The sequence below is a fragment of the Somniosus microcephalus genome, chromosome 15, assembly GCF_052327205.1.
Source record: "Somniosus microcephalus isolate GS21.2 chromosome 15, FLI_Smic_1.0, whole genome shotgun sequence".
Taxonomy (NCBI): domain Eukaryota; kingdom Metazoa; phylum Chordata; class Chondrichthyes; order Squaliformes; family Somniosidae; genus Somniosus; species Somniosus microcephalus.
In genome coordinates this window covers 75,146,221-75,159,636 of record NC_141001.1, presented here as the reverse complement: position 1 = coordinate 75,159,636, position 13,416 = coordinate 75,146,221, and the positions used below count along the sequence as shown (strand labels likewise).

The window sequence follows — 13,416 nt, the reverse complement described above, 5'->3', positions numbered from 1 at the left end:
TTGGAGATTAGTAAACCTACCTGGTCCTCGCCGCCGCTTTTAAACCTCGCCGCCGCTCAGCCACCTCGTCTCCCGCAGGTCCGCTGCCGTCACTCTGAGACCTACCTGGTCTCTGCCGCTCTTTCAACACCGCCGCCGCTCAGCCGCTTCATCTCCCGCAGGTCCGCTGCTGCCACTCTGATAACAAAGGGTAGTCGAAAAGTGGAATTCTCTCCCCCAAAATGCTGTGGATACTGGCTCAATTGAAATTTTCAAGACTGAGATCGACAGATTTTCGTTACGTAAGGGTACCATGGGATATGGATCAAAGGTGGGTGAATGGAGTTGAAGTACAGATCAGCCATGGTCTAATTGAATTGTGGAACATACTAGAGGGACTGAATGGCCTACTTTCTTATGTTCCTATAGAGAATAGAGAGGGGCAAGGCCATGAAGAGATTTAAATACAAAGATGAGAATTTTAAATTTGAGATGTTGGGAGACTTGGAGCCAATATAGATCATCAAGGATAGGTGTGATTGATGAGCAAGATTTGGTTCAGGATAGGATGTGGGCAGCAGACTTTTGGATGAGCTGAAGTTTACAGAAGGTGGAAAATGGGTGAGCAGCCAGGAGAGCATTCGAATAGTGGAGTCTGGAGGTGACAAAGGTATGGATGAGGGTTTCAGGGGCAGATGGGCTGAGGCAAGCTGAAAACAGCTTTCAAAGTTACAGAACATAACTGGGTGCTACAAACATTTAAAACATTTTGACGTGCAAAGTCCATGTACTGATTGGCGAGAGACAGATGGGGCCTGTTAAAAGTCACATCGACTGGGGCGCCTGACTGCACGTTGTGCAATGCAGGAGTATTCTGGCTGTAGTTACAGGGTGAATATCAGCAGGTTACATAATTACTACAAGTTACAGGTAGGATATCAGACATTGCACTTATTGCTGGTAGTTATGTATAGATTGTCAGTGAGTTATTGTATTTTTTTTTATTCGTTCATGGGATGTGGGTGTTGCTGGCAAGGCCAGCATTTATTGCCCATCCCTAGTTGCCCTTAAGAAGGTGGTGGTGAGCTGCCTTCTTGAACCGCTGCAGTCCGTGTGGTGAAGGTACTCCCACAGTGCTGTTGGGGAGGGAGTTCCAGGATTTTGACTCAGCGACGATGAAGGAATGGCAATATATTTCCAAGTCAGGATGGTGTGTGACTTAGAGGGGAACTTGGAGGTGGTGGTGTTCCCATGCGCCTGCTGCCCTTGTCCTTCTAGGTAGTAGAGGTTGTGGATTTGGGAGGTGCTGCTGAAGAAGCCTTGGTGAGATTACTGTTGGTTATGAGGGAAATCTGAGTGTTGCCAGTATTACTATTAATCATCGGTGAATTTCAGTGAATTACTATTTTAGTTACTGGTGGAATCAAAGTTCCTCCCACCTCTGGTTTCCCCCTGCGAATCCCTCCCCCACTTTCGGTTTCCCACCCTCGGTTTCCCTTCTTCGCCTGTCCACAGGTGGCCTCCTAGTTCTAGGAACTTCTCACAGAACAATTGCTGCCGCACAATCACGTGCAAAGATATAACCTTTATAATATTTGCAGACATCACGTGAACAGATGCCATGTGATCAGGCATCACGTGGTCAGCGCTACATGATCAAACCTCCAGGAATTCCTCCAGCCACAGTTGGTAACCCTACTCAAATGGCATATAAACACCAACATGTACTGGTTAGGCCAATGGTCTTTCTCTGTGTTGTTATTTCTATGTAATTCTATGTAGCGTTAAACCCAAGCAGCATGTCCACCAGGGGATCTCACATCACTACGCAGATAAAAAAAAAGTGACAATATAAGCATGGTTTTGTGCAAACTGAATTTTACTGATTTAAGAAATAAAAACTGAAATGTAAAAAAATGTGCACAAATCAGCATTGTATTTGGACCAAAAACAAAAAAATACTGGAAATACATAGCAAGTCTATCTGCATCTAAAAATTTCTGACAAGAGGTCTACGCCTAAAACATTGAGCTAACTTTTCTTTTCAGACAATGATAGACTGTTGTGTATTGAGTATTTACAATTTTACCATTTTGCTAGAAATAGCGATCATAGGAAATATTCCCACTGTAATTAGGTGGTGGCTATCACCAAGAGGCGAGAGAGACTCATCAGCTGAAACATACTTGAATCAGAATCCTGCACGGAGCAAGAGTACTCCGAATCAGGAATCCGCAGGACCAGGATTATACTTGGAGCAGGAATCTGCAGAGACCAGGATTACATCTGGAGGATCAGGAATCTGCAGAGACCAGGATTACATGATTTGCAGGAGCAGGACTTGACCAGAATTACGTTTGGATCGAGAATCCACAACGACCAGCAGGAGTTCCCACAGACCTGCGCTCATTATCTGATCCCATTGGACGGTTTGGCACCGTCCCCACACGCCCTTGACTGCCCTGCGATTGGTTAATGGTCGCAGATTAATTTGCATTTTGAATTCCGATTGGTTGACGGCGTGTGATTGACGTTTCTTGTGGGTGGCCGTGGGATTCTGTGCCGCTCGGCTCGCGGATAGGGAGAGCGGAGCCGGTCGGAGTCAGGGGCATTTAATACTAAATCAAAAAATAGTACCGCGTTTGTAAGGACACAGGCACTAATTCTTTACCATTAAAGTGTATTTTTTTTTAGAGAAAGCTTTTAGTTGTGGAACAAGAGAAAAGGTTTTGTCACTTGCTATTGTGGACAGAAGTTCGGTGAAGGGAGTTAAAGGGGCTGCAAGCTGCACAGAGGCGGAGTTACACTTTCCAGTATTTTTTTGAAATAATAAAGGACATTCCCAGGTTTTTTGTTGTTGCCCTGCCTCTGGTATTTTCCTAGAATATCAAAGTGCCCGGACAGTTTTAGAAAGAAAAGTTCTAAAGGCGAAGCTTTGAGTTCACGGAACAGAGATTCCGGATAATTAAAGAGCCGGTCAGAACAAGAGGACTGTTGCAGATGTGGATAGAGTTACGCAGCTGACATCCTCCCAGTACAGTGGTTTGCACTATTAGAACGCTCAAGGAGTGCTTTGCGCTTTATGTCGTGAAGAAAGGAGTTGGACAGCACCCCATCCCAACTGACTTGGCTTGGACTTGTGCAAACACTTCCAAACTGCGCCTCTTGCACAATGGCGGGATTGTACAACTCCACCTTGAAGACGCTGGAAGATCTGACTTTGGACTCGGGTTATGGGGCAGGAGATTCCTGCAGGTCTCTCAGTCTCTCCTCTTCCAGATCGAACTCCCAAGCCTTCCAGTCAGCCCACAACAGAGGGAACTGGTGGTACTTTTCGGGTTCCATGAACAGCCGCAATAACAGCTGGGATACCGTCAACACCGTCCTACCAGAGGAGCCGGAGCTCAACGACATCTTCTTCAAATGTCCCCGGCTCCCGGAGCTGGAGGAATTCCCATGGACGGACGAAGACATTGGGAAGATTCTGAAGAAAGGGAGGCCAGGGGAGTGTGGAAAGCTCTTCTCTCAGGATGCTGTCAGGAGATTGTCATTCTTGTTGAGGAGAGCCCTGATCAGGATCTCCAGGGAGGCGCAGCGCCTGAGTGTCGTGCACTCCAAGTGCACCAAGTTCGAGATCCAAAGCGCCATCAGACTCATCCTCTCGTGGTCCTTGTCTGAAAGCTGCATCTCTGCTTCTGTAAAAGCCCTGTCTCTCTACAACATGAGTGCTGGGGATAGGCTGAGAAAAAGCAAGAGCTCCAGGTACCTACTGTCTTTTGTATTTGTTTCAAAATGTGCAATAGACTTGGAGAGAGTGTAATTTTTTAAAAAAATGGTTCAGATGGGCAAGTGAATAGATATTAATTTAAAAATCCGTTTTATGTATGATCCCCTCTGCCTGCATTCAAGCATTTATGTGAAATGAGTTGGGCAGTCTCAACCCAGTTTCTAGTGGATACCCCAAATTTCTTACTAAATTAGTAACCTCAAAGAAGCCATAAGGAAGGTTGGTGTGCAAAATGGAAATGTTACACTGCTGCACAGGGAGTGGCTTTTTGAGTTTGGACGTATTCACATTGGAGAGAGCAGAGGGACCTTTACATTTCTGCTGGCCTTCCTGACTTGGGAGAGCTTGAAACTGACACTGGCTGCCTGAAAAGGAAAACTGTTCAATTCTGTTTTGATGAGTGCAATTTAAAAAAAAAAGTGGCATTAAAATTGATTCAAAGTTGAGCATGAATGAAATCCAAATCATCAACTATACATATATTAATTCGGCAAGGAGTTTGGTTTATGGAGATACGTTATTTAGTTACACTATTTGTTAGAAATGTACACTTCTTCGATCAGTGTATTATACTATCACCAATGGAATAATAAAATACAACCAGATTTATGGGATGGAAGTTTTCTCTGCTGTCAATAATGGTCTTAAATTAAATAAGTGTGGGCAGTAACAGCTCAATTCCTAGGGGACATATATCTGCAGCACAACATTTCATATAGTTCTTTTCAAACTTGGGCTAAATTGGCAATTTCATTTAGTGAGGCTGTAAAGGTAGCTGATGTAGAAAATTAAAAAAAAATCACTAGTGCAGTGGGGGATACTTTCCTGGAGTTGCTAACTGTTGTTTTGTATGTTCAGCTATACCTGACCAGGGAGTGACAAATTGAAAAATTGTTCAATTTCTCTATTATATAAACAATGGATGGAAATGTTTTCTACAACATACAATTTTTTTTTACTAATATATACATCCGAATGGTTTATTGGTAAAGCAGTGCAACTGCAGCTTTGATGTTGCAATTGCTATTTCCAGAGATTTCTGCATATCTTTAGCAACAGGTTTACCAATAATAGAATTTCCTTCATTAATTAGTCATCATCATTATTTTATGTGATGCAATAAATGACTGGCTTTTAAACTTCAATACTTTATAACAGATCAACCTGAAGGTGTGGTAGTTAAATTCTGGCTAACAACTTTGTATAATATTTAGCCACTATTAGTCAGACTGTGGTTACTACGCTGCTGCTAATCTGTTAGAGTTTGCTGAATGAGTTGCAATGCACAGATTTACTAGCTGGTTGATATGAATTTTATGAAGCTGCTGTGGTCCTATTAGTTATAGGCCATTGCACAATAAAAGTAGGGATGGTGGAGTGCTGCGGCAACACTAAACAAGTCCCTTTTTTATATAAAGTTTAGAAACAAATAAATAACAGAGACATCAAATCTATCCAGTATTTAAATATTTTGCTTGTTGTGTAGATTCCAATTGATGAGATGAGACAATATTTATGGGAAAATATTGTACACAAAGACATTGCTTTTTACAGTAAAATCAAAAATAAATACATTTTAGCTACACATGATATTATTGGGCTACTGCCTTCTCCGCTCACTAGTCAAATAAACAATAACTTCATGAGTTATACAGATCATACATTGCCACAATTATGATTTAGTGAAAAAATTGCTATAATTATGTCTGCCAGTTATGACATTTAACTATTACAAAACTGATAAATGTTTTTATGTAATAGCAAAATATTCTCCCTTCCCTGCACTAAAGACATTTTCAGGTCAATTTTCATTTATAAATCACATATTTCAAATATTCTAGTGTTCCAACAATGCAGTAGATTTTGCAAAATTAGCACCTTTCAAGGCTCCAATAGGTCTCTGCACAAAGCAGTGACTTTGGAAATTACTTGACATGTTTCTAATTATTTCTAATGATTTTAGCACTCTACTGGGGAAAAAAATGTATGTTTTAATAAACTAGAGAAGCCCTTAGCCTCTGCATTAAATTCAAAACTCTGTGTGGGCAAGGGAAATCAGCCTGTTCGGATATTCTGGCACAATGGTTGCTGCCTGTAAACTTTCCAGAATGGGGATGTTGTAAAATGTGATGGCATCAGGCCACCAACATTCTGTAATCACTTGTCTTCCTAGTCAGCTCAATTAGAAATCAACTAATTGTGTCTTAAATGAAACACCCAGCACTTATCTGTGATTTCATTTGTGCCCCTTCAATCCCATTGAGTTAAATAGCATACAGATTGTCATTTATTGTATTCTGTAAATATCTAATTTTAAGAAGTGGTTTCAGTTCATTTCTGTTATAGAATCCTAGAAATTTACGGCACAGAATGAGGCCATTCGGCCCATCATGTTTGTGCCGGCCGAATAAAGAGCTATCCAGCCTAATCCCACTTTCCAGCTCTTGGTCCGTAGCCTTGTAGGTTACGGCACTTCAAGTGCATATCCAAGTACTTTTTAAATGCAATGAGAATTTCTGCCTCTACCACTCTTTCAGGCAGTGAGTTCCAGACCCCACCACCCTTTGGGTGAAAAAAGTTCTCCTCAACTCCCCTCTAACCCTTCTACCAATTACTTTAAAGTGTTATGGACAACACATTTTGACTTCAGATATTTAATCCCCTTTAGGCTCGTTTTGCCTGTATTTTTTGCGCTCATCAAGATGAGAAAGCAAACATTGCTGCACTTTTATGCATTACTCCCAAGCCAGGTATGGAATAAGTCAAATGCAAAGTAAAGCTTCCTCTGCAGTCTCTTAATAATTTACATTAATTCTGGCCTCTGAAGACCACCTACAATTGCACCATTTGAAATGTTCCACACCAGTCATTTTTGTTGGGCTTCCTGAGTGAGATTGTCAATTTAGTGCTAAATTATGAGCAGTTTTATGTTATTGACTCGTGATCTTTTAAGGATAACATTTAGATCATATATATCTATGAGGAAACTCTAATCTCATTAGTCTGGGCTAGATACAAAATCAGTTCCTCGTGATGGAAGGACATTATTATAGCTTACTGTGCCACTAAGTTCCCATCCGTAAGATATTCAATTCTGACACTATTGTTCTAGGTGCCAAACTCCACTATGAGCCAGAGTAAACTAATGAAAACCTGGATGTATATTTGAGGGAAATGTAAATGATCAAGTTTCTAGAATTAAAGCCATTTCTCAAAGTTGGATGACACATGCTCTATGTTGGAGCTCATACCACCCTCATTTTATGCTGATCTGATTTGGACTGAGCTCATCTTTGATTTGTTAAGTTTGTTAATATCACTGTTATTAATACTTTTAGGTGTGGCCTTATCTTCTCAGTGGGGCGCTTCTTTAGATGGATGGTGGACACTAGGGTTTCAGTGCGCATCCATGAGTATGCTGCAATCTCTTTGGCTGCCTGCATGGAGAGCCTGCTGGAGGAGATTGGAATCAGGGTAGCAGCAGGATATAGCCCAGAAGGAGGAGGGGGAGCCATGCACGACGGCAGGCAAGAGCTTTCAACAGAAATGCTGGAGATGTGCATCAACAATGACGCTGAGCTCTGGGGAGTCCTGCAGCCTTACGAGCATCTCATCTGCGGCAAAAATGCCAACGGTAAGGAGAGACTACCTCAGAAAACCTTTATTAAAGTTTTCAATCCCATTTTGTGGCAATTCAATCCTTTCACTTGCATTTTCATTGTTAAGTGGTTAAGACAAAAAAAATACAGTAAAAGCCTTTTTAAAACACCACTGCAACCATCTTTGTTTATAATCCTTTGGAGGCTTAAAGAGAATGCAATTCAATGGGAGCGAGTAGCATCAATTTTGAAGTAGCCATCTACATATTTAGTTGATTTTAAACTCTTGTTTTGGCTGTGAAGAATAATAGAAGATAGGAACAGGAGTAGGCCATTCGGCCCCTCGAGCCTGTTCTGCCATTTAATGAGATCATGGCTGATCATCCAAATTCAGTACCCTGTTCCTGCTTTCTCCCCATATCCCTTGATCCCTTTAGACTTAAGAAATATATCTAACTCCTTCTTGAATATATTTAATGAATTGGCCTCAACTGCCTTCTGTGGTAGAGAATTCCACAGGTTCACCACTCTCTGGGTGAAGAAATTCCTCCTCATCTCTGTCCTAAATAGCTTGCCCCTTATCCTTAGACTGTGACCCCTGGTTCTGGACTCCCTGCCATCGGGAACATCCTTCCTGCATCTAGTCTGCCTAGTCATGTTAGAATTTTATAAGTTTCAATGAGATCCCCTCTCATTCTTCTAAACCCTAGTGAATATAAGCCTAATCAAACCAATCTCTCTTCATACATCATTCCTGCCATCCCAGGTATCAGTCTAGTGAATCTTCGCTGCACTCCCTCCATGGCAAGAATATCCTTCCTCAGATAAGGCGACCAAAACTGCACACAATACTCGAGGTGTGGTCTCACCAGTGCCCTGTACAACTGCAGCAAGACATCCTTGCTCCTGGACTCGAATCCTCTCGCTATGAAGACCAACATACCATTTTCCTTCTTAACTGCCTGCTGCACCTGCATGCTTACCTTCAGCGACTGGTGCACAAGGACACCCAGGTCTCGTTGCACTTCCCCTTTTCCCAATCTACTGCCGTTCCGATAATAATCTGTCTTCCTGTTTTTGCCACCAAAGTGGATAACCTCATATTTTTCCACATTATACTGCATCTGCCCTGCATCTGCCCAATCACCCAATCTGTCCAAATTATACTGGAGTTTCTCTGCATCCTCCTCACAGCACACACGCCCACCCAGCTTTGTGTCGTCTGCAAACTTGGAGATATTCCATCTAGTTCCCTCGTCTAGATCATTAATATAAAATGATATTGTGAATAGCTGTGGTCCTAGCACCGATCCCTGTGCTACCCCACTAGTCACTGCCTGCTACTCGGAAAAAGACCCGTTTATTCCAACTCTTTGCTTCCTGTCTGCCAACCAGTTCTCTATCCAAGTCAATACCTTACCCCCAATCCCATGTGCTTTAACTTTGCACGCCAATCTCTTATATGGGACCTTATCGAAAGCCTTCTGAAAGTCCAAATACACCACATCCACTGGTTCTCCCTTATCTATTCTACCAGTTACATCCTCAAAAAATTCCAGTAGATTAGTCAAGCCTGATTTACCTTTTGTAAATCCATGTTGACTTTGTCCGATCCTGTCACTGTTTTCCAAGTGCTCTGCTGTTACATCTTTTATAATGGACTTTAGCATTTTCCCCACTATCGATGTCAGGCTTACCGGTCTATAATTCCCCGTTTTCTCTCTACCACCTTTTTTAAATAGTGGGGTTACATTAGCTACCCTCCAATCCATGGGAACTATTCCAGAGTCTATAGAATTTTGGAAGATGACCAGCAATGCATCTATTATTTCTAGGGCCTCTTCCTTAAGTACCCTAGGATGTAGATTATCAGGCCCTGGGGATTTATCGGCCTTCAATGCCGTCAATTTCCCTAACATCATTTCCCTACAAATATTGATTTCATTCAATTCCTCCCTCATTAGATCCTATGTTCCCCGACATCACTGGAAGGTTATTTGTGTCCTCCTTTGTGAAGACCGAAGCAACGTATGTATTTAATTGGTCAGCCATTTCTTTGTTCCCCATTATAAATTCCCCTGATTCTGACTGCAAGGAACCTATGCTTGACTTCGCCAATCTTTTTCTCTTCACATATCTATAAAAGCTTTTACAGTCAGTTTTTATGTTCCCGGCAAGCTTACTCTCATACTCTATTTTCCCCCTCTTAATTAATCCCTTTGTCCTCCTTTGTTGAATCCTAAACTGCTCCCAGTTCTCAGGTTTGCTGCTTTTTCTGGCCAATTTATATGTCCTCCCCTTGGATCTTATGCTATCCCTAATTTCCCTTGTTAGCCATGGTTGAGTCACCTTTTTTGTTTTATTTTTATGCCAAACAGGGATGAACAAATTCTGTAGTTCATCCATGCGATCTTTAAATGTTTGCCATTGCCTATCCACCGTCAACCCTTTAAGTAACGTTCCCCAATCCATCCTAGCCAACTCGCGCCTCATACCATCGTAGTTTCCTTTATTTAAATTCAGGACCCTAGTCTCTGAGTCAACTACTTCACTCTCCATCTTAATGATCTGGTAGTACATGGCTGCACCACTGCCAGAAGCAAACTCATACCCTACTGAAAGGAGGTTATGTCCACTGACAATTTTATTTCAAAACCTGGGCAAATGGTCAAGGCCCAAAGTGCAGGGCATAGAGATTGAAAAGAGTAGAAAAAGTTGCATGATACATTGATGAGCAGTGTTTATGTGACACCATGTCTATGTTTTAAAAGTCTGAACATTGGAGGGAGGAAGACTGAAGGAAGTGAGCAGTTCTAAGGTTATGAGAATTGCATTCGAGGTCCAGTGTCTTGTGAAGGAGTATGTCCACAGAGAAAAGAAGATGCTTTTCAGTTCTGTCTGCCATTGGGAGGCAGAATGCATTTTTGAACCATTACCAGTTTATGAAATGAAGCTCCAAAATAGTCTACCGCAAGCTCCACTATTCACCAGGGGCTTGCTCCCTTGCAAGACCCAAGGATGGCATCAGCTGTTACTGGAATCTTTCTCTGCTGGGAGATGTAGAGCCCAGGATTAGTATACAATTATTGTTCACAGCCAGACGTTGGTTTAAAAAAGAGGCTGTTGGAGACATAAGTAGGTAAGTACTCTACATTGACAGTGCTCCTCCCCTCCTTACAGTAAGCTTTTCTTTGAAGTAAGAAGTATGCAAAGTGGACACTTCTGCTTCAGTGTCAAAGCCATTTAAACTGTGTTATGAAGTATGAATATTTCAAGGCCTAGATGACATTTCAATGTCTGAAGAGTGATAAAGGGAATTGCAGTTTTAATAATGGCATATAACTTTTCAACTTCTAACATGATGGCATAATAACAAACATTGCAATGTAAAAATTTGATTTAAATTGTTTGACCTCTGCTGGGTCATGTGGTGTTTTTAATGTTCTGAAATGTTCAAACCGAATATTTATCAGGACCATATTCTGAAGTCCATAGTTATGATTTACAATCTTGGTAAGGACACAGTAGAAGGGATTTTTTATATTCTTATTAAATATTTGTGATCTTGTGCTCTGAAACCTATAGTACTGCTTATCAAGGACAGTTTGAAAAATGATCCTGTTTAATAATATAAATCATAACCATGGCACAAAAGGTAAAAGAAAACTGCTCTTTGATGCATTTGAAGCATTTTATTATAGGGTAGACATGCTGCTGCAGTCCTCCTGGGATCAGTGTTTTTATTTCCTTTAGGGAACTGAAGCTGATTAAAATCATGGTTTTCCTTATTCAATGATTTATGTTACAGTAGTTTTATATATGCAAAGTCAACAAGGAAGTGATTTTTTTGAGTTAATGCTAGTTTAGAAATGGGAACAAAAGCAGATGGATTACTGTAATAATGTTATTAAAACTTTCCAAAGGAAAAATGATGATGGATAAGATAATTTCAGGGAATTCACCCTTTTCTGTCTAGAATGTCTTCAATTTTTTTCAAATGACAATCACTGCTCGATTTTGGCTGCTTTTGAGTGACGAGGGTTAAATAATACACAGTGGAATTTTCTCCAATTTCTTCTATGAAAAAAGGCAGGGAAATTTCATCTCTTGTTACTACAGACTTGTGGGGTTGTTGAAATGGTTCTGCTTATCAGGGTTTAATCTTGTTGAGGTTTAAAATGCTTGGCTCACAGTATCAGCTTAGATCAGGAGAAAAATGTTATAATGAGGTTTGTGAAATTGCAGTTTGTTATAAGAAGGTTTAACAATGGCGTTATTTCATTTGAATTTTTGTTTGACTTCATTTCGGACCTTTAGGCGTCCCATGCAGTATACTAATCTTAGTAAAGATTATATTTACTAAAGGCACTGAAGTTTTTGAAAAATCTATTCCCTAATAGGAGAAAATTTTATTCAAGTATCCACATAAGGGATTTGCAGAAACAGATTTACTGACCTACTCTACCCCACGTGCATGCTGCATATTTCCTTCCCGAAAATGTAAATTGATGCTAATTCAATCTGCATTATGTAGTATGTCTGTGAAAAGGCTTGCAGGAATGGTCACTAATATGTTCATAATTATTATTTTTTACCAGTTGTGAAATTAATCTACTATAATCATCGAGGATATTTTTGACAATTTTGCTATTAATCAGCAAAAAGGATCAAACAAACAAACTACAGGATGAAGTTATTACATAAAACAAAAGGTGAAAGAACAACTTGGGGAAGATATAATGGCAAAATCATACGTTAACAGTTGAGAGGAATTACAGCTGTAAAATTACTGTTGATTTATCTGAGGCTTTTTCTCGGACTAAAGGTAGATGTAGTGAAGTTATGTCAACCCAGTGGATGCTTGTACACTGGTCAAAATTGCCCATAATTTGGCTTAAGTGGACATTAAAGTGGCATTCAGACTCAGAAATGCCGCAAGGATGGCTAGGATGAGAAATGGAAATTTCACATTGGTATAGTGGGAATTGAGGTTAAGGCATGTTGTTTGGGCAAAGTAACTGCATCCAACTCCGTTACACTTAACCTGGGAATACTTGTGGGGGGAAATTTTTTTTTCATAGCACTGACCTTTTTGGTGAACACACAATTTATACCCTTAGCACAAATTTGATCCTCTAACCCCAAAATAGTCTTTAGAAGTGATGGAGCTAGACAGTTTTCTGAATTGGGTCTAGGGACCAGTGTAATTATATTACTAGTCTTGCCACATTGATTTAATGGGTTGGTTTTGCCTTTGACAGAACTTTGTGAGTTTATTTGTTTCTGGGAATGGGAAGGAGATACGATCAGTTTTAAGCCAATATTACTGCTTGCAGAGACAAATCACACTCTATCAGATACAGTAACTGACCTCTCTTTTTCCCTATTATAACTTCTTCAAATATGTAATGAAAAAAGAACATACACGCAAAAAGCCAATAGAGTTGTATTGTAGGAAGGTGTGGTCAAAAGGCAGTGATCTATGAATACACAGTGGCACTTTATTATGTTGTCATTGAGAAGACACTTAAACAGACCACAGTAAAACCTCTAGCAGGCCACTGTATGGACCAAAATCACTAAGCTAAAGTATGTTTTGTACTTAATGATGCCAACCTTGGCTCATTGGTCCAGGACTTGAGCACATAATCCAAGCTGACACTTCAGTGCAGTACTGAGGGAGTGCTACACTGTCAGAGGTGCCGTCTTTTTGATGAGATGTTAAACTGAAGCCCCATTCGCCTTCTCTGATGGATGTAAAAGATCCCACAGGACTATTCGAAGAACAGCAGGCTAGTTCTCCCCAGTGCCCTGGCCAATATGTATCCCTCAACCAAAATCACTGAAAAACCCAGATTATCTGGTCAATATCCCATTTCTGTTTTTAGGACCTTGCTGCTCACAAATTGGCTGCCATATTTCCTACATTACAACAGTGACTACACTTCACAAAGTACTTCATTGGCTCTGAAGCGCTTTGGGACTTTTGAGGAAGGCGCAAGTTCTTCTTTCTATGTTGGCATTACAGAAAGGGCATAAATCTGGTGTAAC

The 13,416-nt window shown here is 40.7% G+C and overlaps 1 protein-coding gene across 1 annotated transcript in view; it reads left to right on the top strand.

Moving 5' to 3' along the window:
• Positions 1–2,488: 2,488 nt before the first annotated feature.
• abtb2b (ankyrin repeat and BTB (POZ) domain containing 2b) overlaps positions 2,489–13,416 on the top strand; it is a 273,661-nt gene continuing 262,733 nt past the window's right edge. The window contains exons 1-2 of the mRNA XM_086008059.1: positions 2,489–3,741; positions 7,105–7,400. Coding sequence (XP_085864185.1) covers positions 3,152–3,741; positions 7,105–7,400 — 886 coding nt within the window. The 5' untranslated portion in view covers positions 2,489–3,151. The remainder of the gene's footprint in view (positions 3,742–7,104; positions 7,401–13,416) is intronic.